Source organism: Numenius arquata, chromosome 12 (genome assembly GCF_964106895.1).
Source record: "Numenius arquata chromosome 12, bNumArq3.hap1.1, whole genome shotgun sequence".
Lineage (NCBI taxonomy): Eukaryota > Metazoa > Chordata > Aves > Charadriiformes > Scolopacidae > Numenius > Numenius arquata.
Genome location: NC_133587.1, coordinates 24,109,720 through 24,135,074, shown reverse-complemented (window position 1 = coordinate 24,135,074; position 25,355 = coordinate 24,109,720). Strand labels below are relative to the sequence as shown.

Below are 25,355 nucleotides of genomic sequence, written 5' to 3'. Positions count from 1 at the left end.
TTTGTGTAGTACTATAAACAGCTACCCTTCAACTGGGACAATTATTTTTCATCGTCCTTTTAAATCTTAAAATTATTCTTCTGTATTCCCAGTTATGATTCACAATTCTCTCACATTATTACCAAAGTGGGAACAGAAAATTGGTGAGAAATAAATTCCAATTTATAAAGTACTATTCGCTCTCATTCCATCCCTCTTCCTAAGGAGCACGAGACTACTCTCTGCACTCCTGCCAGCACACATACAGAGCTAGCAGCGTAGGATCAAGTCTTGTAAAAATGGAAAACGGATGTCAGAGAGGGATCCCCTATAGACTTTAATGTTGGCTTAGACTCCACCCAGAGATAGAACAGTATAAACCTTCCTATTTGAAATGTAATTTCAACATTTGCACATATTACTCATTTCAGAGATGTTTCCTGCACGGCTTTTTAAGTGATTGAAAAGATTAAAGGTTCAGACTGTGAGTTAAAAAAACCTCATAGTCACAAACAATTCCTAAAGTCTTCTCATGAAGTTTGAAAATAAAACCTGTCCTTTATCCTGAGTGACACTAAAAATATTAATTTCCTCCTTCCAGAGGGAATGTATATAATTACCAATATCTGAAATATGTTCACAATTTTCATCTATAACACACATTTAAGTGTTACTACCACAGTCAAATGTACATACAGATGCATGCTGTATAATATTAATTTTAGAAAGAACAGGGTCCCTAAAACTCCTTTCACATGGAGCTCTAAAACATTTCAGAATCATTAGAGACATCTTCCAGTAATTTTAATTATTTTTTTTCTCTTGAATGTACAGTTGAAACTGTGGCTTCTAAGCAAAGTTACCTTCAATTGAAAATATCATGACAAATGTGTAGTTCCTGAACGGTAGCCGATTTGCACAGTGATTTGAATCACCATTCAAATATCATGTCACCTAATGAATTTTCTGACAATAAATCATAGACAATCTAAATTAGAAAAGTGTTCAAACAACAAACCCCAAAGCAGATTTCAGTCCCTCTCAGATTAGGGAAGTAGATGTTATAAATGTTGTATGTAGGGAATACATTTAAGAAAAAAATACCGAAATGGTGCATTTCTGCAGACACTTAAATTATTGTCTGGATTCAAAACATACTGATGAGGCCAGACAGAGAAACAGAAAACAATGAGAAGAAGAAAATTCTATGAACACTGTAACTAACCTGTACATCATTAAATATCCTGGTGAAAAGAAGCCATATAAATAATAATTAGGTTTTTTAGCCATTTCTTGGATAGACCTCTTAGGTTTCACAACGCTCAGTGTCCTTCTAAAGCAATGCACTTACAGCAGGCTGCTGGATCTTCATCGCTACCGTCAGAACAATCCAGGTGAGAATCACAGGCTGATCCAGGCTCCATGGACTGCCCATCAGTGCAGGTAAATTCTTCTATGGAGCAGAAACCTGGTGGCTCTGATGGTGTAGCATCCAAGAGCTGGATGCTATTCAAACATATGAAACTTGCTCTGCTTTGGAATGTTCCTTTAAACATAAGCTGTTATAACAGTTAAAATATTTGCATTAACAGAAAAAAGAGCGAAACTGGTTTTTATCTCCATAAAACAGTAATGTGCTGTGTGTAGAAAGCACTGGATAGCTTCCATTACCGAACTACAACAAATTTCAAACCAGAAGCTGAAATTTTGTATGACTATCTCATGATGAATTTTCTGAAAATTGTCAGCTTAAATGGTTTGACAAATTCCAAGAATGAAGTTAAGTAGAAACCTATTTTAAAGAAAAACTCCTAATCTCATAACCATTTGGTTAAAAAGTTGCAAAGCCTTTGTGATTTTAAAAGAGTCACGAGAAATGTAACACCTTAAGGACTCCATCTTCTGCTCTGAAGTCTCTTCAGAACCTCATTTTGCAGATGCCCAAGAGAAAAAATTACAGTTACACTCACAGGTGAATAAAATGGGTTAGGAATTGTCCTCGGACATGAACTGCAACAGCGTAGCTTAATAACCAATATCTCTTTCACCTCTTCAGAGAAGATGGCTGCATCCAGCCTATGCAGTCGGATTGGTCCCTGACTGATAATAACCCTTAAAACTGTTCCAGGGACATTTAATCTTCAAGAACTGAGCAAATGCCTTTTTCACTAATACCTTTAATTTTTCTAGCTGTGTTGGCAGCTGTATATCCACTTTGACCCATTCCTTCTTAGTCATGATGTTGGTTTCCCATAAGACATGTTCCTCCTGTAAAATGTTGAACATAATGTTATAAAGCTGAATTTTGTTCCTCCATAAATTATCAAGGCCATTTTTTGTCCTTAGTCTTTTCATATCCTAGCCAAACAACCACTATATACAAAGTGGCTCTATGTGAGAGCTTCACATAGTCATGTGCAATCTTTGCACTGAACTCTATGGGGGAGTAGGGAAACAAGACATGTTTACTGGATTAAACAGGCTAGTAATATAATTATCAGGAGTTGGCTTGGTAAAATTAAAGTGAATTCATATGTAAATTAAGCCATTTTATTGCTGAATTTAACAATGATTCCATGGTGCTCTCTTTTCTTATATTATGTTGTATTATAATTAGATTTAGTTTTCCTAGAACTTAATTTGGGGCCTGTCGAAATTACCCAATAATCTGTGCTAAAAACTTTTTTTTTTTTTTTTTAAATCTGTAAAACAAGCAGGCAGAGTACTATTTAAGAAGTCCTTGTCATGTTCTGAGTTACCTCAATCCCTATTTTCACTCCACTTCCTAAGGAGGGATAACAGCGAGAATGCCAAATATGGTAAGGCTCCATTTATGCAAGCACTCCAAGCTCTTTCGACTCAATAATCTGACAAAACCAGCTCACACTCTTTCTGCTTCTGGTCATGATCTTAACTGGAACATGCTGAGGCCAGTATAAAGAAAAGAAATGTAGCAACGTGAACTTCATATCCCTAAATAAAATCTTTTCAAGAACCAGCTCCAAAATAGAGCAAACCCAGAAAGACAGGATGCAGGAAAATTAACACAGGCTATACATACAGACAGACTTTCAATTACAAACATGAATAGCGAAACCCCTTTTAGGATACTGTGTAAAGGATATTACAGAATTAGAGGTAGTTCAGAAAAAGATGCGAAGCAGGAGAAGAGAAATGGAAACTCTCTTGTATGGAGAGAAATTGAAAGCATAAAAATCAGTTTACCTTACAGAAGATAAATAAAAGGGGATATGATAGGTATGTGAAATGTTATCAATACTATAGCCAAGGACAGTTATCTTTTTTTCCTTTCGTGCAATATAAAAAAAGAGGAGGAAGATTCTGTCTACTGTTTGATAGACCACAAGGTCTGAGCCAGCAGAACAGTGGTATGATTTCAGACAGATAGCCAACTACTTATGCTCTTTTCCTACTAAAGCTTCAACTCTTTTGACACATTAACAAAGCTGGAAGACTAAACCTCTATTGAATTTTCATTTCGTTCAAAGACCAGTTTTTTAAAAACTGCAGGACAGGGCCAAGCCAATACCCTAATTCCAAACACTAAATGACATAAGAAATCAAATTTGGATAAACCACGACATACTTGATTTCAGAAATAAAAATCAGTATAGGATATTTGTCAACTTGTTCATGCGATAGATATTCAGCAAAAGTCTTTCAATGACGAGGACACTTCATTCTGCGTAAAACTTGCTTCATTTTGCTAAATAATTCAGCTTCCAAAGAAAATCTATTAATGTTATTAGCCTACAATAGCCAAAAGACACAGAAAAGGAACCATACATGGCAGGTTAAAAACAGCCTGTGGTCAAATGTCTGCTTTTAAAAATACTTTAGTTAATGTATTCCCCCTCACGTATATATAAAAACCCTTCAAACACATTTGTATACCTTGTGGGAACACTCTACATTTGCTGTTTATTTGATTGGATGCATCTGGACGCTATAATTTTGTTCACATTCAATTAACAGTTTAGATAGCCATGACCATCTTTCTCTCAAAATTACTTTAATAAAAACAGCTCGTAGCAGTGAACTTGATTTTTCTGTGCGTATGCCAGTATCCAGACCTGCTAGTGCTGGTTTTTTGCATTGCAAGCTACAAATCACCTCAGATGCAAAAACTTTTTAAATTGGCTGTTGTTCCACGAAACAGGCATTACCCTCTGATTTTATACAGCTTTAATAAACCAATAATATTATTTATCTTCCTCACAATGTTTTCTCTGTAGTAACCTTCCTGCTCGTCAGATTTTTTCTACCTCTTCCATGTACAAATAGGTTAACTCCTCCAGCACATTCCTTGTATCTTTAGCCTTCTTTTAAAATGTTGAATGTATTGCTTTTTCAGTACTTTCACTCAAGATTTATTTCGGTGATGCAGGGGAGCAGTTGCTCAAAACACCTTCACTCTATTCCCCTTATTGCGATGTATTACTATCTATAAACAATATTTTGTAAAGCTAAATTGTGTGTAAATGGGCAACAATTGTTTCTTTTTCCTGCAATGTTTTTTTCAAGATAACAGTACTCAGATTTGAAGGATGGAAGAGAAAATCATTACTTTTTCTTATCAATTCCATTTATAAAATACAACTTTTTTTTTTTTTTTTTAATTTTTGTCATTTCTCTACAGATACAGTCACTGCTGGGCACCTGCACTCATCATTTTGTCTTTGCTACTCTCATTTCAGAGACTAATTTGGATCAAATGCTTGTTTGTTCCCTCCCAATCATTACCGGATCACCTTTAACTTCTGCAGAGGAGTGTACTTGCATGGTTTTTGCAAGTGTTTCTGCACACTTAAAGAAATTTTAGTGCATTAGGCTACAAATATGCCTGCACTCATAAACATCAGTCGAAATTATCTTTTGTTGTTTAGCGTTCATCTGTTTTGTAAGCCATACAAGATGTAAATATTAAGAAGATAAAAGAAGAAGTATAAGCCTATTACTTAATGTGAGGAATGAGAAGGTAATTAATGGCAAATGATAGACTGAAGACAAAATTCTCATCTTTGGTTTCAGTTTGTTCCAGTTTGAAGTAAAACCGAACCAATTTTCTGTTCTGTAACTTTACATCCTAGCTAGGCCTCCTCTAACTCTCTGAAATTAACGGCATATTGTGGAGAAAACTGCTCGTTCTCAGAATGATAAGACCAATGTTTGTGCTCCATGCCAAGGAATGGTATGCAGAGAGGCCCTTGCTTATACTTACTGCTATAACAACCAAGGTCAGCCAATTTCGTTATTTGCCCCTTAGAGGGTGGGAAATGGAAAAATGTAGAGGGGTCACATCAGTGGGGAGGAGGGGAAAGGACAGGTGACCCAAACCTGACCAACTGGGGTATTCCATCCCATCTGCCCCATGCTCAGTATAAAAGCTGAAGGATCAAAGGGTCAACCCTCCTTCTTCGATGGCCGACGTCCAAAGAGGACTCTGTCTGTTCATCTGCCTTTGATCCTGATCCGTGAGTTCCTGACTCCAGAGCTGGAATCCAGTTCCCATTCGTCACTGAGTCCAGTCTGGGACTTCCCCAGTGCCTGCCGGTGACGTGACTGTCATCCTGGGAGCTTTACACAGTTTTGTATATATTGTATCTATTTCATTATTTTCTTTTTTTTTGTTTTGTTTTATTTTAATATTAATTCTTCATTAAAGTAGTTTAGTTCATTCTAAACTTCTAAATCTCCTTATCTCTTCCTCTCCTCTCCTCTCTATTGGGGAGAGGGAGAGGGGGGGAAGGGCCATTTGTCAGTCTGGTTTTGGTAAATTCGGCCAAAACCACGACACAGTTTTCACTGAAAAGTTTCAAATTTATCAGGAAGTTAATAGACAGTTAATACTGTTAATATTTTATGTTAATAATACAGGTGATATTGCCAAATGTGAATGTGAACACAGACTGGAATAGAAGAACAATATTACGAATATATATAAGTCAGAAGTACTGAAACTGGAAGGGAAACCGGAAGTTTTAATGTTGATATGTTACTATCAACAATTAACTCTGAGAACCTGAGGAGAATCTATAGGAAACTAGAGAACTGTGAGAACAAAGGGTATATATTGAGGGAAAAATACAGACTATGCAATTATAGCCAATCGGCTGAAAGTTGACAACTCATAAAATACTGGAACAAATTGCTAACAATAATCTTGGAAGTAGCTAGAGAATTAGAAAGTGAGAAACCTACCTTAGCTACTTCTGATGAGGAACAAGTCACATCACATTTTTTTCATCACAGAGTTGAAAAAGTAGAAATTACTTTACTTTTTAAAGGCTTTTAACATAATGTCATTGGACACTCTTGAAGCAAATTAAGGAAATTTGGTGCAGACGGAATTACTCTAAAATGGGTGTACAAATAGGAGTGTGACCTTATTTAAAAGGGGAGTTGTCAATAGTTTTCTATCAAACTAAAAGAAACTGATAACAGGGTTCTGCATAGGTCTGGTTCCAGGGCCTGGCGTAGTTGTAGTGCTGACTAACTGTTTGGATAGTGGAATGAAAAATAAAATTGAAAAAAAAAATAAAATGTGGATAACGCTAAATTGTGAGGAATTACAAACACCCTGAAGGACATTGTTAGAATGTAAAATCATCTCAGTATACAAAAAACAGTTTCAAACCAATAACACAAAGTTCAAAGACATGAATCACAGTCAGGAAGGAAAAATTAAATGTTCAACTGCAGTATTACTGAATGAAGAGCAACGTTGCTAAGCCAGCAATAAAACAGGAAACGTTCTGCAGATTATCATGGACTGCAAGTTAAATATAAGTCAAGAACAGGTTACTGTCAACAAAAAGAGTCCATTTCCCTTATCTTTCTTTGTAACCAAGAGCAATTTAAATTCCCTGACTTCCAACTGATGACATAATGTCTATAGTAGAAAATACGTTGACTCATCTTTGGCCTCTCTGTGGAAAGGGTGAGGAAGACTAGGGGTACTTTCCAAGATCTGTGGTGCTTGTCCTCTAAGAACTGTGCATTAAATGTAATCCGGTCTCCCTTTGCATCAGGCCTGTTGGTGCCGGCACGTAGAAGAGTTGTTCAGAGATAAGAGGTTCTGACCAACAAATACAGTTAAAGGGGGTGCAGGGAAACTGCATGGTAGTGGACTGCGAAATTGAGAGGTTATTTTGAATTACAGCCTCCAGGACAGCATCTCCATTGTCTTTCAGGGTCAGAATCAGCACTCGGTTCTCACTTATCTTTCTCTGTATTTGGTTAGTTTTGAAGATTTGTTTGTTTTCATAAACAACTTAACAATTCAGTAGCAAAACGTGTAAAAGCTACGCCTCCATTTCAGTTTAAGAAGTCTTTAATATGAGTTTTGTTAATGTTAAATATGGAGTTTGGTTTTGAAGCTACCATCAGAAGCTTGTGTTTCTAAAGACTTTTCTGGCAAATTTTCTAGTATGAGTAACTCATATCAGCTTTAAATAAGTCTATGTGCAATAAATACATTTCTGACTGAAGGAGAAATTCAATAACTAAACCATCAAAGGCTAAGAGAAGCTGTGGAAACACTAGACTGAACTGATGTAATAACTGCCAAAAACATTCTTCTAATGCATATGTAAGGAACTGACTAACAATTAAGTAAATCTATGGGAACTCAAATGCCAGTTTTCCCATGTTTTTAGCTCACAGGATTTTCTCTATTTTCAGGGAAAGGAAGCTCTTAAATTGGATCTATTGATGTTATTTAGCTGAATGATAGAAATCAGTATTCCTATTCTGTCTCGATGTTGCCATAGGCATCATACCTGGGAAATTACTGGCAAGTGCTATGGCACAAATCTCCACCACGCATTCTGACCAGAACACTGATAATGTTACAATTCCTTGATACGGTAATGGGTGATAGCAAAATACAACTATTCCCTTTTATAAATGAAAAATGAGCAAGAGCCTGGAGTTGTTTTCATGAGTACTTGAAAACATAATGGGCAAGAAATAAGGCATTTCCATCACCTGTTCCTGTATTTAGACCCCTCAATAGTGTTACACCTCAGGGCTTTTTTTTCATCTTATCTTTGTGAATGAAGTGGATCTGTCTCTTTAAATACTTGTATTGTTGGGTGAAACTAATTCAACTCCAACATCAAGATATGAGAGCCATTAACTTAATGAGACCAGCTCTACTGCTCTTGCTTTCATTAAGTAGCAGTACAATAGTATCAATATTAACTTATTAAACAAGACTTTAAAAAGGGAACATTCTAACAGCAGAAAGCCTTCACAGGGCAAGGGAGGTAAGAAAAACGGAAATAGTTATCATTGCTCAACTGGCATTTGTGCTTCAGTTAGACATGGCTATTTTATCTAATAATAGGCAGAAGAAAGGAAAATTATGGCTCTGAAACACGGGCAAAGCAAATCAGGTGGCCAGGAAAGAGCTTTCCAGACATTCTGAGCCAGCAACTTTCCTTTTTTCTCTGTCTCCACACAGAAAAGCATTAATTTTCCCGTTTCCAGAATGGGAAGAAGGCTAGAAAAGCTGTTACTATAGATTTTTTTCCCCATGAAATCCCCAAAGTATTTAATTCTGTAACAGCTGGGTTTTGTCCTTTAAGTCTTATTGCAGAACATTCACCCATCAAATTAGTTTATACCTGAGATGGCAAATACCCAGGTTTTACGATTGCATAGATCAGTGGAACAATACCAAGTTGCTGTTTTGCACAAACTTGGGGTGCAGGCAGACTTCCCTGCGCTTTGGCTGGTAACACCTGGGCTGCCTATCTGAAAATGAATGCATGTTTCTTCTTACCTGATTATTAAACAGCACCGCCTTGAGAACGCTGCTATCTGCCATCCAGTAATGAAACTGAAAGCGGCAGTTCTTGCTGGAGCAATGACACACCGAATTGTTAAGATAAGCACTTTTGTATAATGCATTGACATTCACTTCTAACCACTCAAAATGGCCTGAAAAAAAAAAATAAAAATTAACAGGTGCAACTTTTCACAAGACAAATATTTTTTCTGAGTCTATGAAAATAAGGACTCTCTTCCTGTAATTAAACCATGGGCCCATCCTCTCAACAATGGAGTCTGACTGTCATGCTGATGATGTGACTTGCATGCCATCTAAGTGTTTCCTATTAAAAAGGTAGATATTTATCTTCCTTTGACTCGCAGATAGCCCCAGCAACCAAGAATTACGTCAGTTGATGGTATCTTGGAGTTGTCACTTTGCACGTTAAAAGCTGTAAGCAGCCCCACCTTCAGCTCAGCCTCTTTACGTTTACAACCATTCAATGCCTAATCACAAATTTAATTGAAAACTGGGGTTTCTTCCTTCTTCCACTATGCAAAAACATTCCAGGAAATATGTTTTTTTACAATGATACTTATGTACACTCTTCAAAATTAAAAATAAAATGGAGGGGGAGGGGAAATGATTGGGGAGGGAGGGGGAGAAGGAAGAGGAGTAGTATTTTGCCTTATTGCTACAGGAGACAGTAGCATCTCCACCATGTAATCAAGGTCTTTACTTCTCAGTCAGAATTTCTGCACCAAAATGTTGGAAGCATATTGTCTTCCCATCTGAAGGAGAAAAGTAATTTCTGCTCTTCTTAACCTACTGCCCCTTATAAAAGCATTCCTACAGTGATCTAAGAGTATTCCATCACCTCAGCAGTGTCTTATATTTGTCAGAAATAAAAAGGCTAAATACTTTTTACCAAAGAAATCACGTCTTTTTTCCTCCCTCCTGAGTCACTGAATATTTTGCTGCCTTCTGAACCAGCTATTAAAATAACAAACAAGGATTGATTAAAGGTCTTAAGTCCACTGTTTCTGTGTTTATGTCTCTAAACACAACTTATCTCAAATGCAGTTACACAGCAGAACTGTTACACAGTTCATTTCAAACTGAAGGGATAAAGTGCCATTTCACAAGGAAAATGATCAATTTTTATAAGGGACCACACTCTTTTCCTTTTGCTGCCAGTTTACTCTTTTCATTACACAACTTTTTATACTGAAATACGTGGTTATAATTTCATTGGAATTCAGTTTATAATTTCATGCCACAGTGATTAACATTGATATAAGGAAACATTACAGATTTAACCCACCACCATTCTGTTTTAGAGATCAACTAAGCACCTCTGCTTCTATGGCTACTGCCTTGTGAAGAAGAGAAATATGCATCAACATCAGAATTTACACTACCAGTTCTTCATTTAACTTCAGAGTTCTCTGATGCCATTATAAAACCAACCAATTTGATTTTCTGAGCCAAACGATAATTAACATTCCTTTCATTCTTTCAATTTAAATTTCTGAATCTTTAAGAACAGGGCAAAGTGGAGCTGACATGATTTTTCGATAAGAAAGCAAGTGAACAGCACTAGATAAACAAAAGTTCTATGAAACATCCAGAATGATCCTGTGTTCTTAAGGGATACTGACCATTCTTCAGGGAATATGTTTTATCCAAGTATTGTGAATGCTTCTGAGACAAATTGAGGCCTACTTTCAGAAATTAAGATCCCACATACTCCTAACCTGAAAATATTGATTTTTTTTTATTATTATTATTTTCCTCTTCTCTGTAGCCTGTAAGAGTAGAACCATGTCAGTTTAACTGAACAGGCAATAAATTATGATACTCTACTTATTTGTTTCCATCTTCCAGGGATTTCTTTTTTTATTACTACTTTTAGCCAACAACTACCGAGTAGCTTTCTAAACATTAACAGTATTAGGAATGTTATTCTTTCATTTGTTACAAACTTTGCAGCTCTTCTTTAAGGTCTGAATTTCCCTCAGTTCACCACACTACATAGCATGTTGCTGTGTTTATGCTCTGACCTTCTTTACCTCCTGTTCTCTTGAACTTCCATGACACTCTCTTTCTGAAGTGCCAAACTTTCCCATGTTTTTAGAAGTAGAACAGGAATCCCAGAAACGCCACTTCATTCCTGCCAATGTGGTAGTAGGGTTATCGAGTCAGACGTGTGTGTTTCTGGCAAGAGATGCAGGGCTCATTGCCAGGACAAAGAGTGTAGACTTTAATATCTTTCCATAGAGCCTTTTATTTTCCCCATGTGTCTGCTTAATCAGGTTTTAGACTGACAGTCTTGTTTCCTTCAGCTTTGAAGACAAATTTTGTCTGTTGTAAGCAAAATCCTGGAGTGCTGTGGAAAGATCATCCACTGGCAGCAATGGAGCCCAACTGGAATCAGAGCTCACAATTTACTCCTGATGTGGCCCAGTGTCTTCCTAGAGCTCGGGTGGGCTAGTGAACCTGCCTGTATTCTGATACACTGAATATTCAAAGCCTATAAATACTTTGCTGCTTGGCTCCAGCTTAACCATTTTGTGACCAAAATCTTTTGTTACTCCTTCTCCTTTAATTCCTGTTTGTTTGGGTTTTTTTTTTTTATTTCATTAAGTACACAACTTTGAATCGCACTACTAGTTTTAGACTAACAACTGAGCCTTCAGTCAACACTGAACCACAGAGTGGGACCCTTTCTTTTCTGGCAAGTTCTCTTCCACAGCAGGCTCTGAACTAGTTGCCTGCCACCTTCTCACTCAACCATTTTGAGGAAAGAAGAGGTCAAATTTGAACTGCTATTGTTTCTACTCTTTGGAGATGTTTTTTCATGAACTGACAAGTCATAGGTGAAATATTGAAGAAAAAGAAAAAAAGTGTAATGTAATAGAAGCACATTATCTAATGATTTGGCTGTTTTTTCATGTTTAAACTTGAGGGATTTTTATCATTAGTCCTCTGACATGTTGGCTTTAAAAGCCATAGATCTTCCTTTGATTTCTTTTTGCATCTCATAATCTTTGTTTTTACTGTGCAGAGAATTGCTTTCATTAGTTCCTTATTAAAAAAGTGTTACCCCAGATGTAGGAAACTAGATTAATCCAATGTAAGAAGAATGAACTATGGAAAGTACATAGCATCCTGGAAATATCAATAAAGAAAAAAGCAACACCACCTAAGTATTTTCTGAACAATATTGCAGAGGAATATAGAACCTCCATAATTTCTCTAGTGTCAAAAGCTCTTAAGAGGGAAAGTTATAGAGAAAGTGCCAACAATACAACACTGGAGAAAAGAAGCAATAAAAGAACAAAGAAAAAGAGTTCACCAAGGAGAGAATGCATTTTATTAAATTTAAGAATACCATGAAAGGGAGATTATTCAAAGCCTATAAGCAATCCTTTCTTTATAAATATAATTGTCTAGCCCTCTGCTTTATAATTTAGTTTCTTACCTCTCTTCTATTTATAGTAGTGAAAGCTTTGATCAAAATCAGAAAGTAAAGCTTAGTCGAGCTCTATTTGCATTGCAAGTTTGAGCCCTCAAGCATGGCATTTTTGCAGTTTGCATACCATTTCTTTAGTTTTTAGAATTTTAGTTAATATTCAAGCTCTTCATTTATGCTTCAACAAATCTACATGAATAGAAATATTGAATGTATTGAGGTGAGAAATCATAGTTCAAATTTTTCAATACTTTCCAATATTAAATTCTGTGTGTTGTCTTGGTGCTTATTTTTTCTCACATTTTTTTATTCTCCTTTACAACATGGAAGCACAGAGAAGTACTTCAGTGCAGTTGTTGGTGTTATATGTTCAGCCTACTCAGTTACCTGTGCATATTTATACAATAATGCCCAAGAAACTATACAACAGACGTTTCAAAATGTGTTCTGTTTCAATAGACATTGCTTGACTGGTGACCTGGTCTTGTAAAAGACACAGAATTTCAGTATCTTTTCTGTTAACACAATATTTCCATAAAAGTGAAATCCATACCCATAGAGGTATCATGTTAAGGCATGGCACTGATACAACACCTTTCACAGAGATTTTTAAAATATAATAAAATGAAAAGTCTCTTTTTTGATAGATATCCCAGTGGAGATTGAAATGTGCTGTGGGTCTTTTTTTTTTTTTTAAGCTAAGAAAAAAAAACCTACTTTACTAGTCTATATGCTCACCACTGTACATAAATGTCAGCATGTAAAAATTCATCTTAATAGAGTGTATACACTCAAGCGCTTCTGTTTGCTATTCCATTATGATCTGACTTATAGTTACTAGAGTGTATTGAAATGCATGCTAAAATTAGTTTAAAAATCTTTCCAAAATGAACACAATATCTAAGCATTCATCCCGCTGCTCAATGAGGTGCACTTCGTTTCTGTGAGCTCAGAGTTCAAGCAATCATCTCCACACGATCAGTTCTTCAAAGCTAACTCACAAATTATACCATTACCACTAGTGCTGCTTAACTCCTATATGAAGGCAGTCTCAGTAGATAAGCCAAACACTTAGGTGACAAGGAGATTCCATTTCACATTACAACACTTAGACATTTATATTCACTAAGCTTTCAAAAACCTTTCCCATAAACCCATGGACAAGCACTACACAGTGACTTCAAAACAAGTCCTGTTTTCACTTATGAAAATTGCAGCTGGATTAAATTTGTTTTTAAAATTAATAAACTATTTTGGATGATAAATGTTTCTCTACAGCTCCCTTAATTAAAGATTTGAAGTGAATTTCCTGACTTTTTGCTCAAACATAGTAGTAATACGCAAGTAAAACTACCAAGCATCAAAACCAAAACAAATCAGAAAATGCACACACAAGGGCTGCAGGCTTAGATGGATTTAATTTAATTTCACCAAATTGTTGCATAGATCTCATAGAAAGAATTAACTGGAGAATATATCAGTTATCTTTTTATATGGAAATTTTTACATTGAAATCTTTCATGTTTTACCAGCACGGTTGCCACAGCACCCTGACTAAATGGTCAAAGCAAAAGCTAATTTAAGTCCAAAATACATACAATTACTTTTCAGGGGTTTTTTTCTGTTTCTACATTGGGTCACCACCTTGTCCTAAAAAGCACAATGTTCTTGACAGCTAGTAATTGTGCATTAACTTAGATTTCCCACCTTCAGTGTTGTTGCTCCGATCATTTAGGAAGGAACAGGTGGCAACCTTGTGCCCGGCTTGCAGTTGTGCCAACAGATCAGGCTCAGTCGGTTGATCTGAACGCCACTCGCACACACCAAGCTCAAAACTGGAACTCTGCGGTGCTAAACGACAAAGAAAAGCAATCACTTAGCTTCTTAAGAAGCCATTATTCATGAGACTACTTCCCATTAGAAACAGATGTTTATTAGACTACTTGACAGCATTTCTGTCTCTGGTTACTTAAAAGCGTCGTGTATCACTGAGTGCTGTCTAATATTTCAGGCTGCCATCTTTAATGATACCATTTTGAAAAGTCGTTCCCCAAAGATGGATGCTTCTTTCAGAGCAATGCAGCGCTCTTTACATTAGCCAGTTTTTGCAACCTTCATGAAATCACTTCTGCAGAGAGAGTTGCCAAGAAACATAAAAAAATACATGTCATAACAAGAAATACCCACTTACTTTTCTAGATGATAGATATAGAAAAATCACTTCTAACTGAGAGGTTAAACTCAGCAGCATCTCCACATACTTGCAACAGAACGCTTTTATCTATAACAAAAAAATTTCTGAATACATCACCACATATTTTCAAGAACTGTTTAAGGGCAAATCAAGCCTGACTAATCTAGTGGCCTTCTAGAATGGAGTGACTGCATCAGCAGACAAGAGCTATGGATGTCATCTACCCGGACTTCTATAAAGCCTTTGATACAGTCCCCCACAACATTCTTACCTCTAAATTGGAGAGAGATGGGTTTGATGGATGGACTGTGAGAAGGATAAAGAATTGGCTGGATGGCTGTCAATGGCTTAATGTCCATTTGGAAACCAGTTATGAGTGGTATCCCTCAAGGGTCCATATGGGGACCAATACTATGAAATATCTTCTTTACGATGTAGATAGTGGGATTGAGCGTACCCTCAGCAAGTTTGCACTAAGCTCAGTGGTGCAGTTAATATGCTAGAAGGAAGGGATGCCATCCAGAGGGACCTTGACAGACTTGAAGAGTGGGTCCATGTAAACCTCATGAAGTTCAAGATCTTGCACCTGGGTCAGGGCAATCACCACTATCAGTACAGATTGGGGGACTAATTGGTTGAAAGCAGCCCTGCCGAGAAGGACTTGGGGGTGTTGGTGGATGAAAAATTGGACTTGAGCTGGCAACGTGCACTTGCAGCCCAGAAAGCCAATTGCATCCTGGGCTGCATCAAAAGAAGTGTGGCCAGCAGGTCAAGGGAGGTGATTCTGCCCCTCTACTCTGCTCTCGTAAGATCCCACTTGGAGTACTGTGAACAGCTCTGGGATTCCTGGCATAAGACAGACATGGACCTATTAGAGTGGGCCCACAAAAATTATCAGAGGTTTGGAATGCCTCTCCTATGAAGAAAGGTTGAAAAGGTTAGAGTTGTTCAGCCTGGAGAAGAGAAGGCTCCAGGGAGAACTTATTGTGGCCTTCCTCCTTTTAAAAAAGATGGAGAGACTTTTTAGCAAGGTCTGTAGTGACAGGACAAGGGGCAATTGTTTTAAACTGAAAGAGAGTAGATTTAGATGGATAGAAGTAAGAAATTTTTTACAATGATGGGGGTAAGACACTGGAACAGGTTGCAGAGAACACAACAAGAGAAGTTGTGGATGCCCCATCGCTGGAAGTGTTCAAAGTCTGGTTGGATGGGGCTTTGAGCAACTTGATCTAGTGGAAGACATCCCTGCCTATGTCAGTGGGGTTGGACTGGATGGTCCTTAAAGGTCCCAAACCATTCTGTGATTCTATGAAGTTTGAGGTGCCAGATTGTAGCTTCATAATTTGTGTAATTAATAATGGCTACAGAAAGAAAATCATGATTTTGAGCAGGATTGCACTACGATAATGGAAGTTCCATTTCTTAATATAACTGCGGGGGAAAGGCAAATCTTCTGGTTAAGACAGATTTTTAACTAACAGTCAAGGTATCTCAGGGAAAACATGGAGATTCCTAACCGGAGGAAACAATTTTATGTCAGTATATTGTCTACTGCACCTCAGAATTACTGTGTTACTCACAGTATTGACATCTCGGTGAAACGTCCTGTCCAGCTGATGCTACAAACCTCTAATTTCTTCCTTGTTCCAGTCTTGCATAAACATGTGCACTTTTTTCAAACCACGTGTATTAAGTGAGAAGACCTTGTGGAAAATTTATTTCCCATGGAAAATGCAAAATTCTAGAACAGTCTAGAAAGGGATGGATTTTGTCAAATTTCAACACTTGAAAAAAGTGGCAAATACATTAAAAGTTAATCAAGCTCCTCTTTAACCACTTTTTTAATTACTAAAACAAAATATTTTGATTCATTCTGCATTTTTTTCATTTAGTTGTAAATATTTCTGAGGCTGGTTATTTTGACAATAATCTCAATCTCTTGGGACAAAATACTTATTTCCCAGCTCTTAATTGTGCAGTACATCAGACGACAGTAAGATTAGTATTTTAGATTTTCTGACTCCCATCCCTGTAGCAGTTCATCTGAAAGACCCTGCATCTGGTTCTACAGCTGTGATGTTAAAGGCAACATGTTTGCATGTTTAGAATTAACGAAGGAATGAAGTTTGAGATGTTTCCAGTTGAATTATTCATACCTGATTTTTTGTCAAAATGTATACATTATAAACAATACATATATAATTACTCCAGTTTTCAAGACAAAAAAAAAAGCTTTGCAGAAAAGGAATATCACTTTGGCATTACAAGTGACTTAAGGACCCCTCACTCTCCATTCCGCTTTTATGCCTTGTAGATATTTGCTTTCAATCCTATGGCAAGATCAGAACGACAATCTTAATAGAGTTCTTCCCATATATAATTCATCAGGAGTCAAGAGGGAGTTCTGCAGAGCAATCAAATACTTGGATAAGAGTATGATGCCTGTGAACAGGCGGCCTACTAAAGGTGAAACTAAAGGAGGTTTTATATTACATGTGTTTCAGAGCATAACTTTAAGATTTTTATTTGAAAGCAAAAATGTTTTTTCTGCAGTGTATATGTATAATAAAAGGCTGTGGTATTTTTTGAGTGATAACTAAAACAGTTTTGACAGCTGTTGGGAAAACTACAAACTGTAGAGTATTTTAATTGCTAGATTGAAGACAGGGTTTTGGTTGTTTTTTTCCTTTGAATGCATGAGGTTTACTGTCCAGCCGAACTGGACAAGAGAATGAAGGAGGGCAGTTTGGGAGGGGGGGGAAATGAAAGAAAAAAAGAAACCTTAAAACTTAATGAATTTATGTTTATATTTAACCATCACAGTTTGTATCAAGAAACTCCTGAAAGCAGGAATATTTAAGCTATTTTATTCATGACCACAGTCATACTAATGAGTATAAATGCACAGGTCATTTCTTATGTGCATTTACGCTGGGATTGAGAATCATGAAGGGTACAATAAAAATGCAAATTTTAACTACGAATTTCATGCAATTAAAGTGGTCGTTATTTAAAGTCCTCTTATCCAGACTTTCCATAAGGAAGAGCGAAGAAAATATTTCAAATTCAAGCACCCATTAATCTGACCTTTTGTTTTAATTATTGAAAAATGTTCAGTAGGAAAATTCCCCTTTCAGGGAGAAAATTAAGATCCTTTCACCTTGGTTTTGGCTGCTGTGAACAACTTAGATGTCACCTCGTGAAGTTGACTTTGTCTAATGGGGAAGCACAGGATAAGAACTGGCTCTTATTAGAATATACCTCAGGTATATTAACAGTGCAGCAGCCCAACCTGTGTGCCACAACATATACTTCAAGAGCTGCAATGTAAAGGTAAGTTTAACACCTAGATTTATAAGCTCTGCTGAGTATACCCTGTTTCTGTTTCAATTTCTTATTTTTTTTTCTCTCTGAGACAGTATTTAATCTCTATAGCTGAGGGGTTTTTTTCAGTTTTGTTTGCTTTAGAAGCACTTGGTTTATGAAAAAAGCCAATATATTTGTACAGAGAGATTTATATCCTCCTGTGGGAACTGGTTAAGCAATCGTATAGGTTGTTAGAAACTAGCAATGCGTTTTTTTTTTTCCATTTTAAACCTGCTCTTTCACCTGCAGAAATCCTCCAAGGAACAGAGAGAAGCTGGAAGAATCACACATCTGTTCTCTCTTCATTGTCAGTTTCAAATTCATTGTTTCAAAGAAAGCCCATTGTAAACTTACCTGAGTTCATAGACAAGTGTGCCCAAAGTTATAAATTAACATCCTACTCATTTGAGTAGCACTGCTAGAAAACCTCTACAAAACAGAAAAGCAAGATGGGCCATAGCATGAAAATACTTATATAACTTTTGCTTCTATAATTCTCCTTTGTAAGAAAGTTGAAACATGAAGAGAGTGAATAAAGTTTAGCCAGCTGAAATTGCATTTCCCCAATACAGATGCTCTTTGAAATACGTATGTATGCCTGCCTGAATCATTACACTAGAATTGGTATCTTGCTCTTACGGTGATCTGCCAACAATCGCTCAGCACTTCAATATTTTAATAAACACGTGCATCTCTTTTCAATAGGTTTTCCTACTGGGAAATCTAGAGCGCTTTATTTCAGACCACAGTACACAAAACAAATCGTGTAACTTCGGTTGGTCCACGTCAAACACTGTATTCCATACCTCAAACTAAATTTAAAGACCAAACCCTCGGTGCCTGCGCTACAACTCAGAGGCAGGAAAACAAAGGGGGTGCTTTCAATCAGGAGTGTGCTCATCTGAGGATGTGACATAGGTGCAACAGCACAATGTTCTTGTGTGACACGGAGAAACAAGCAATCTAATTTATGCTAGGATGGATAGCTCTCCTTTTCCGTGAAAATCGGGTGGGTTGAAAAGAGAAATAGGAAATGTTTTGCTAAAAAATCCCGACATGCATGGATGGTCTGACTGCAAAGCTGACCAGCCTGACATTACAGCTCCTGGATGTAGCAGAGCGGAACAAAATATCCTCAACTACACAGCTGAGGATCACGACCTTCAGGCATGTAAAAATGCACACAAGTGCTTTGGGAATCTCCTAAAGTTGACTCCAAAGCTTTTCCTGAGCTGGCAAAACACATCAATTCTTTGGCCAAAACCAGTAGATCTTTTCTACCTACTGAGGCCTTAGTACTCTCCTGGCTGCAGGAAGCTACATTTATACTGTATGAGATTTCTTAAGGTATTTATTATCATTTGTAACTGTGTTTAGGTGCGATATGACAGATGATGATTTAGAAAAATGCAAATAAGCAACATGAAAACGCTTACGGAGTTAAGAAAACCTTTGAATACCAAAAGGCTTTCCTTTATATTTTCTCTTCTAATCCAAAGGAAAGATGAAGTAAAATGATCTGTCTCCTGAAAAGGTAGGTATTCTTACCACTTGCCAGAGAACATCCTTCACTGAAAGTAATATCATCAATGGCAACAGTTTGATCTTGTCTCTGGGTCTCCACCATCCCCAAAAAGATAACCTGCAGAGATTAACAGCAAATCAACAAGAAATGGCATTCACCAGTGTCACAGACAAGAGGAGAAAAACCTTTCAAGGCATGCCAGTCTAGTCCATATTGTTTCTATTAGAAACATGAGAACTCAAATCATGCACTTAACAATTCTGGAGAATTAACATCCTGGCTTTTTCACATATCTGTGGCTTGTCAGCACAGTTATATAGTCTAATCATCTAACTTAAGAGTGAAGTAGCATTTAATAGGAAAGATCTGAAGACCACAATAAAATACATTAAAACCTAAGCAAGGATTATGACAGTTAAGAAATACAAAGGATTTTGTGTTTCATCAGGCCATTACTCCACCAGAGACTGGAAATGTGAAACTTTTCTGGTTGTTCTCAGAATTTATCAGAAACCTGGAGCAAAGTCAGAGCAACAAACACCATTAGTCAGAAGCCTTTCATCAAGTTTTTAGCAAAAAAAAAAAAAAAAACAAAAAACAAACCTTGAGCAGTACTTGGCCAACTGCTATTCTGCTCTAATGTTGCAAGGGATTTTTTTTTTCCTAAACAGTCTTCTATACACAAGAAAATACAAATATCTTACATTTCCATCTTAAAAGCAGAAACTTTTGTGACTTTTTGAGACTTGTGGTAGACACTATCACATTTTTTCTGCAGTGATATAGAAGGAGACTGATCAATCACAGTCCTTGGGAAAACCCAACAAAACCCACACCAATAAAACAACCCAACAAGTCAATCGTAGGAATAACATTCCTTAAATTATTCCCTAGCCATATCTTGGGATGTTACAGCTCCAGAATTTTCCAGAGCCCTAGAGGTAAAAATCTATCTAGAGGTACGTTCTGTACCTCTTAATAGGGAATGTACAGTGGTAGCTAGATAATACATTTTCAAAGACAACCTTTGGAGTTCAGGGTATTTTTGTGCATAGTTTAAGTGACTGTAGCAGAAAACCTGCATTTATCCTCTAAATTATCATCAAGAGTGCAGTATTCCACTGTACAAGATGTCAGAAGTCAGATAAGGTCATCTTTCCAGGGATAGAGGTGAGGCTGACCAGCCTGTAGTTTCCTGGGTCTTCTTTCTTGCCCTTTTTGAAGGCTGGAGTCTTTACTACTGACTGAAATAGGAGCAAAGTCAGTGCTGCAACTCTGAACTCATCTCTCTAGAAAAGTGTCAGTTCTATTTTTTTCTTCATCGTGTCTTAACTTCCCCACTTCCACAATGACAGAAAAATCATGCTAGATGCCTCCAGCTGCTCTTGAGTATAAAAAAAAATTAGCAAGGCTTTATCTGGCACAGGTACCCATCTGTCCTCCCCTGAGGAGGTCAGTCCACTAATAATCAAACTGATTCCCATCCACACTTAATTGCGCAAGAGATTGGTCAGTTTGCCCTCTCACACAAAATCCAGAGCTCTTCAGTCCAAAAATCTGTAATGAAAACATCGACTTAATGACACTACTTGCTCATAATGGTAATTAACAAGTGTTACCTAAACATGCAATATCTATGACCAAATTAACATTGCAGCTCCATTAGTGGGAAGGAAAGCTCAAGTGGGAACATAGGTAGGGGGGTAAAACAGGCTGGGCTTCCCCCAGAAGTGCAGCCATGGGGACAGATTCCCACTGCAGCAGCAACGCCCAAGGTAAAACACAGTAATCAAGCACAAAGACAAAGAAGTGAACCCCAAGCTCAGAACTGGTTTCCTTAATGAACTCTGGGAGACAGAAATTTGTTCTCAATAGAACAGGGGACAGTAGTTTAAGAGAGCAAATCATCATACGGTTCTCCAAAACCCAGCCAGAACTGACATACTGAGCTTGTGGTGTTAAGTAATTAAAGCAGTGGTAATCTTTGTATTTGGTGGAGATTTTTGAAAGCCAAAACCAAATTTCCTATCCCATAAAGATAACAAAGATTTTTCTTGTTTGTTTTGAGAAAGAAGAGACAATGGTATTTAATAGTCAATATCAAAATGAGCAAAGAAAATAAGCAGTAGAAGTTGATTTTAGTTAAAATCAACTTTGAGTGTGCTTGCAAAATTGACAAAAATAGTCAAGCACCCTAATTCAAATAAATTTCTACACCCCCAAAAAAATTTTTTTCCTGTTCATTTTTTTAATAGAAACTTTCATTGTCACTAAGAAATTTTTGAACTAAGAAATCTGAATATATGATTAAAGTATTTAATGAACCTGACAATTTCTTGAGAAAAATGGGATGTCAGTTCACAATGAGGTTAAATATTTTTATTATTTTGCAAGTTTGGAACAGGAAAAAGCATATTTCTAATAGTGCTATTGCAATGGGAATTTTCAATGTGCCTGCAATAGACCAGTATGACAACTAATTATTTAACTGCAGCTTTTTTGTAGTTTAATTGTGCATGACTTGAAATATGACACAGGTAGCCCTGTTGGCTAAAGATCTTGTCATATCAAAAGGGCTAGTGCAAAAAGGCAAGTGAATTGTATTCACTTGTAGGATCAGCATCTTACAAGTTGTCACCGGAGGAAAAAGCGTTGTCGAGGTTTTGGCTGAATTTACCAAAACCGGACCGGCAGATGGCCCTTCCCCCCCCTTCCCCCCCCCCCCAAAAGAGGAGAGAGGAGGAGAAAGAGATAAGGAGATTCAGAAGTTTAGAATGAACTAAACTACTTTAATGAAGAATTAATATTAAAATAAAAATAAAGAAGAAAATAATGAAATAGATACAATATATACAAAACCGTATCAAGCTCCCAGGATGACAGTCACATCACCGGCAGGCACCGGGGAAGTCCCAGACTGGACTCAGTGACGAATGGGAACTGGATTCCAGCTCTGGAGTCAGGAACACACGGATCGGGATCAAAGGTGGATGAACAGACAGAGTCCTCTCTGGACGTCGGCCATCGCAGGAAGGGGGCTGACCCTTTGATCCCTCAGCCTTTATACTGAGCATGGGGCAGATGGGATGGAATACCCCAGTTGGTCAGGTTTGGGTCACCTGTCCTGTCCACTCCTCCCCACTGATGTGACCCCTCTACGTTTTTTCCGTTTCCGACCCCCCCCAAGGGGGCAAATAACGAAATTGGCTGACCTTGGTTGTTATAGCAATAAGTATAAGCAAGGGCCTCCCTGCATACCATTCCTTGGCATGGAGCACAAACATTGGGCTTATCATTCTGAGAACGAGCAGTTTTCTCCACAATATGCCGTTAATTTCAGAGAGTTAGAGAAGGCCTAGCTAGGATGTAAAGTTACAGAACAGAAAATTGGTTCGGTTTTACTTCAAACCGGGACAAGCGTTCAACCAAAGTTTGCTCAGCTTCAGGTTCTAGCTTAGGTGAGGTGCCCAGCTACATTTCTTTGGCTAAATGTAATGATTACTGCCGTAAGTTTGACACATGCCTCTTTAAATCTGGACCGTGCCCATCAGTTCACTTTACAGAGGCTGAAGTATAACAAGGTTTGCAAGGAATAATCTAATTAGGATTTGATCCAGCAGTTCAGAGTAAGAAGATGCATATTACATTAACCATTCCCAGGCTCGGTCAATTTGCTAAACAATATGAAGCATGATGAAGTAAATCTAGAAGTAAACCCTTCTAGTACAATCTCACATTGCTATACATACACCCATATCAGGTAGAGGTAAGCTATTGACAAGTAACAACATTGGTACTTGTGTTGAGTTAGGTACCAGTATTGCATAACATCTACCCTCAGTCAGGGTTGAGCACACAAGTATTACTTCAAAAACCCAGATTTAGTTGGATATTTTAGCACAACATTGCCTCTGCAAGTCAAGTAATTGGGTTTCTCATATGGTTTATTGAAATGAGGTTATGCTTTCATGCCTTCAGGTTTGTATGCTAACGAACTCTTCATAGTAACTACTGCAGGAGGAAATGCCTCTCATTTTCTTCTCTGCTCCCCACTTTCCCTCCAGTATTATGCATAATAGTGAGTGTACATCATCCACGATATTGTAGCTCTAAGTTGCATTTACTGTGCTAATGCTTTGTGTAAATGCACATGTAAAAACATTTAAATAACCATGAGACTTACATTGTTTTTCGGCAGCTTTGAGCAAAATAAAACCACATGCATGTGTTCCGTGACAAAGGCTCAAAGCTACAATGAATAGTTAAGTACAGCATATCCCTATAGAACAGTAACCTGTAGCATAGAATGGTATTTCCTATATAAATTAAACTTTGAGTTTATCGGTACATTTAGATTGAGGCTAAGGCAATACTGTATTGAAAGTTAAGATCCTGAGGGTATCACCTCTATGGACAGGTAGATAATTTATGATGTAATGAGACTGTTTTATTTAAGACACAAGCACAGTTTAAGTAAGGTTTGGCATTACTTTCAACACCACCAAGAGATAAGAACAAGCAATATTTGTTAATGCCAAGCATGGACTTCCTCATGATAACACTTTCCATTTACAAAACATTCAGTTTTGACTTATTAAAAACCCCGTAATTTATAAATCATTTAACAAGTGCAATTTACAGTCACCTCTATGTACCAACCTCATACTTTTCAGTGCTATTGATTATGATGGTCTTTGCTTTCCACTGATTTTGCAGTTCTCCTGAATCTTGCCAGATGTTTGTAATAGTATCTTCAGAGTGCTTTTGAAGCCCCACCATCAATGTTCCACTCATTTGACCAATCCAATAATGAAATGTAATCTAGGACAAAAAAAGGTCTGATTATTCCAGAGAAATACTGTGACAAACAATGAAATACAAGGACTATGCATCAAAATACCTGGCAAACGTGTTCTTCATCAGTTGGAAGGAAAACATTGGTCCTTAAAGTTGCAGAAGAGGATTGCATTTCAGAAGACAATGAGAGGAAATAAGCTATTAAAAGGAATAAAAAGTTAAATCTTAGAAGCTTGGAGAAAAGTTGTATAACATATAACAGTAAAACAAGAAGAGGCCCATATAAAGGTAATAACTAAAAAGCCAACTAGAAGTTTTTACCCAGAAAAGATTCTTATCACACTTGTAGCCACTGCGTGCCAAGCCTTTGCTCATATTAAATACTGACATAGTATGCTGCACATGCTTGCTGAAATTTCAAGGAGAGTTCCAAAATGTTTCCTATTTGACTTGAATACTAAATAAGCACAAATTGGGGGACAAAGCTAAGACTAACTCAGCAAGCTGACCAAAGAGCTTAAACCCCAATGACTGAATAGATTGCATATTTCATGCATAAACAACAAACTATTGTGAGCAACAATACAGATTTACTACAGCGGCTCAAGTCTTTGAAGAGCTGATGGAAAATGGGAGAGGAGGCTATGGTGTTCCTCTGTTCCACAAGACATGGGTCTGTTTTTCGGTTGCTCAGAAAACTGTCTCATTGCAGGGAGGAGGCTGTGGTATCCCCTGTATATACTCCCAATACAAATGATTGTCCTCAGAATCTTCACAATACCATTAAAGATACCATTATCTTTCCATTTACAAAACAAGTCCAAATTAAAGCTTTGCTTTACTTGAAAAATGTAACAGCTCAACAATTTAGTAAAAAACATGGTTGTTGCTATGCCTTTTGACTGATTTTGTCTCTTCCTGACAATATTGTTTCAGATGATCTAGAAGATAGAAGGCAACCACCCTATTTTAGGATATCGAATACCAATAGTCAAAATTTCGTCTTTTCTGAACATGAAGTCTTGAGATACGTGAGATATTAAAGGATGCAATGGGATTCAGCTTTCTGCTCCCCCCCACCTTCCTTTCCCTTCTCCCCTCCTTCCCAAACTCCAAGCAATGTCAGGTAAACTGTTGCCCTCTGACATTAACATGTAAGTGAAGGGAGAAAGATGAAGAAAGGAGAGAAAAAAAAGGAAGTGGGACTGCAAGGAAAAAAGTG

General features: G+C 37.3%; 1 protein-coding gene across 1 annotated transcript in view; it reads right to left on the bottom strand.

Annotated features, from left to right (window-relative positions):
• Positions 1–25,355, bottom strand: part of MALRD1 (MAM and LDL receptor class A domain containing 1) — a 246,729-nt gene that overhangs the window by 210,870 nt on the left and 10,504 nt on the right. The window contains exons 3-9 of the mRNA XM_074157371.1: positions 24,237–24,331; positions 23,996–24,157; positions 19,360–19,453; positions 13,959–14,102; positions 8,789–8,946; positions 2,155–2,247; positions 1,331–1,538 (exon numbers count right to left, since the gene is read on the bottom strand). Of these exons, the coding sequence (XP_074013472.1) occupies positions 1,331–1,538; positions 2,155–2,247; positions 8,789–8,946; positions 13,959–14,102; positions 19,360–19,453; positions 23,996–24,157; positions 24,237–24,331 (954 nt within the window). The remainder of the gene's footprint in view (positions 1–1,330; positions 1,539–2,154; positions 2,248–8,788; positions 8,947–13,958; positions 14,103–19,359; positions 19,454–23,995; positions 24,158–24,236; positions 24,332–25,355) is intronic.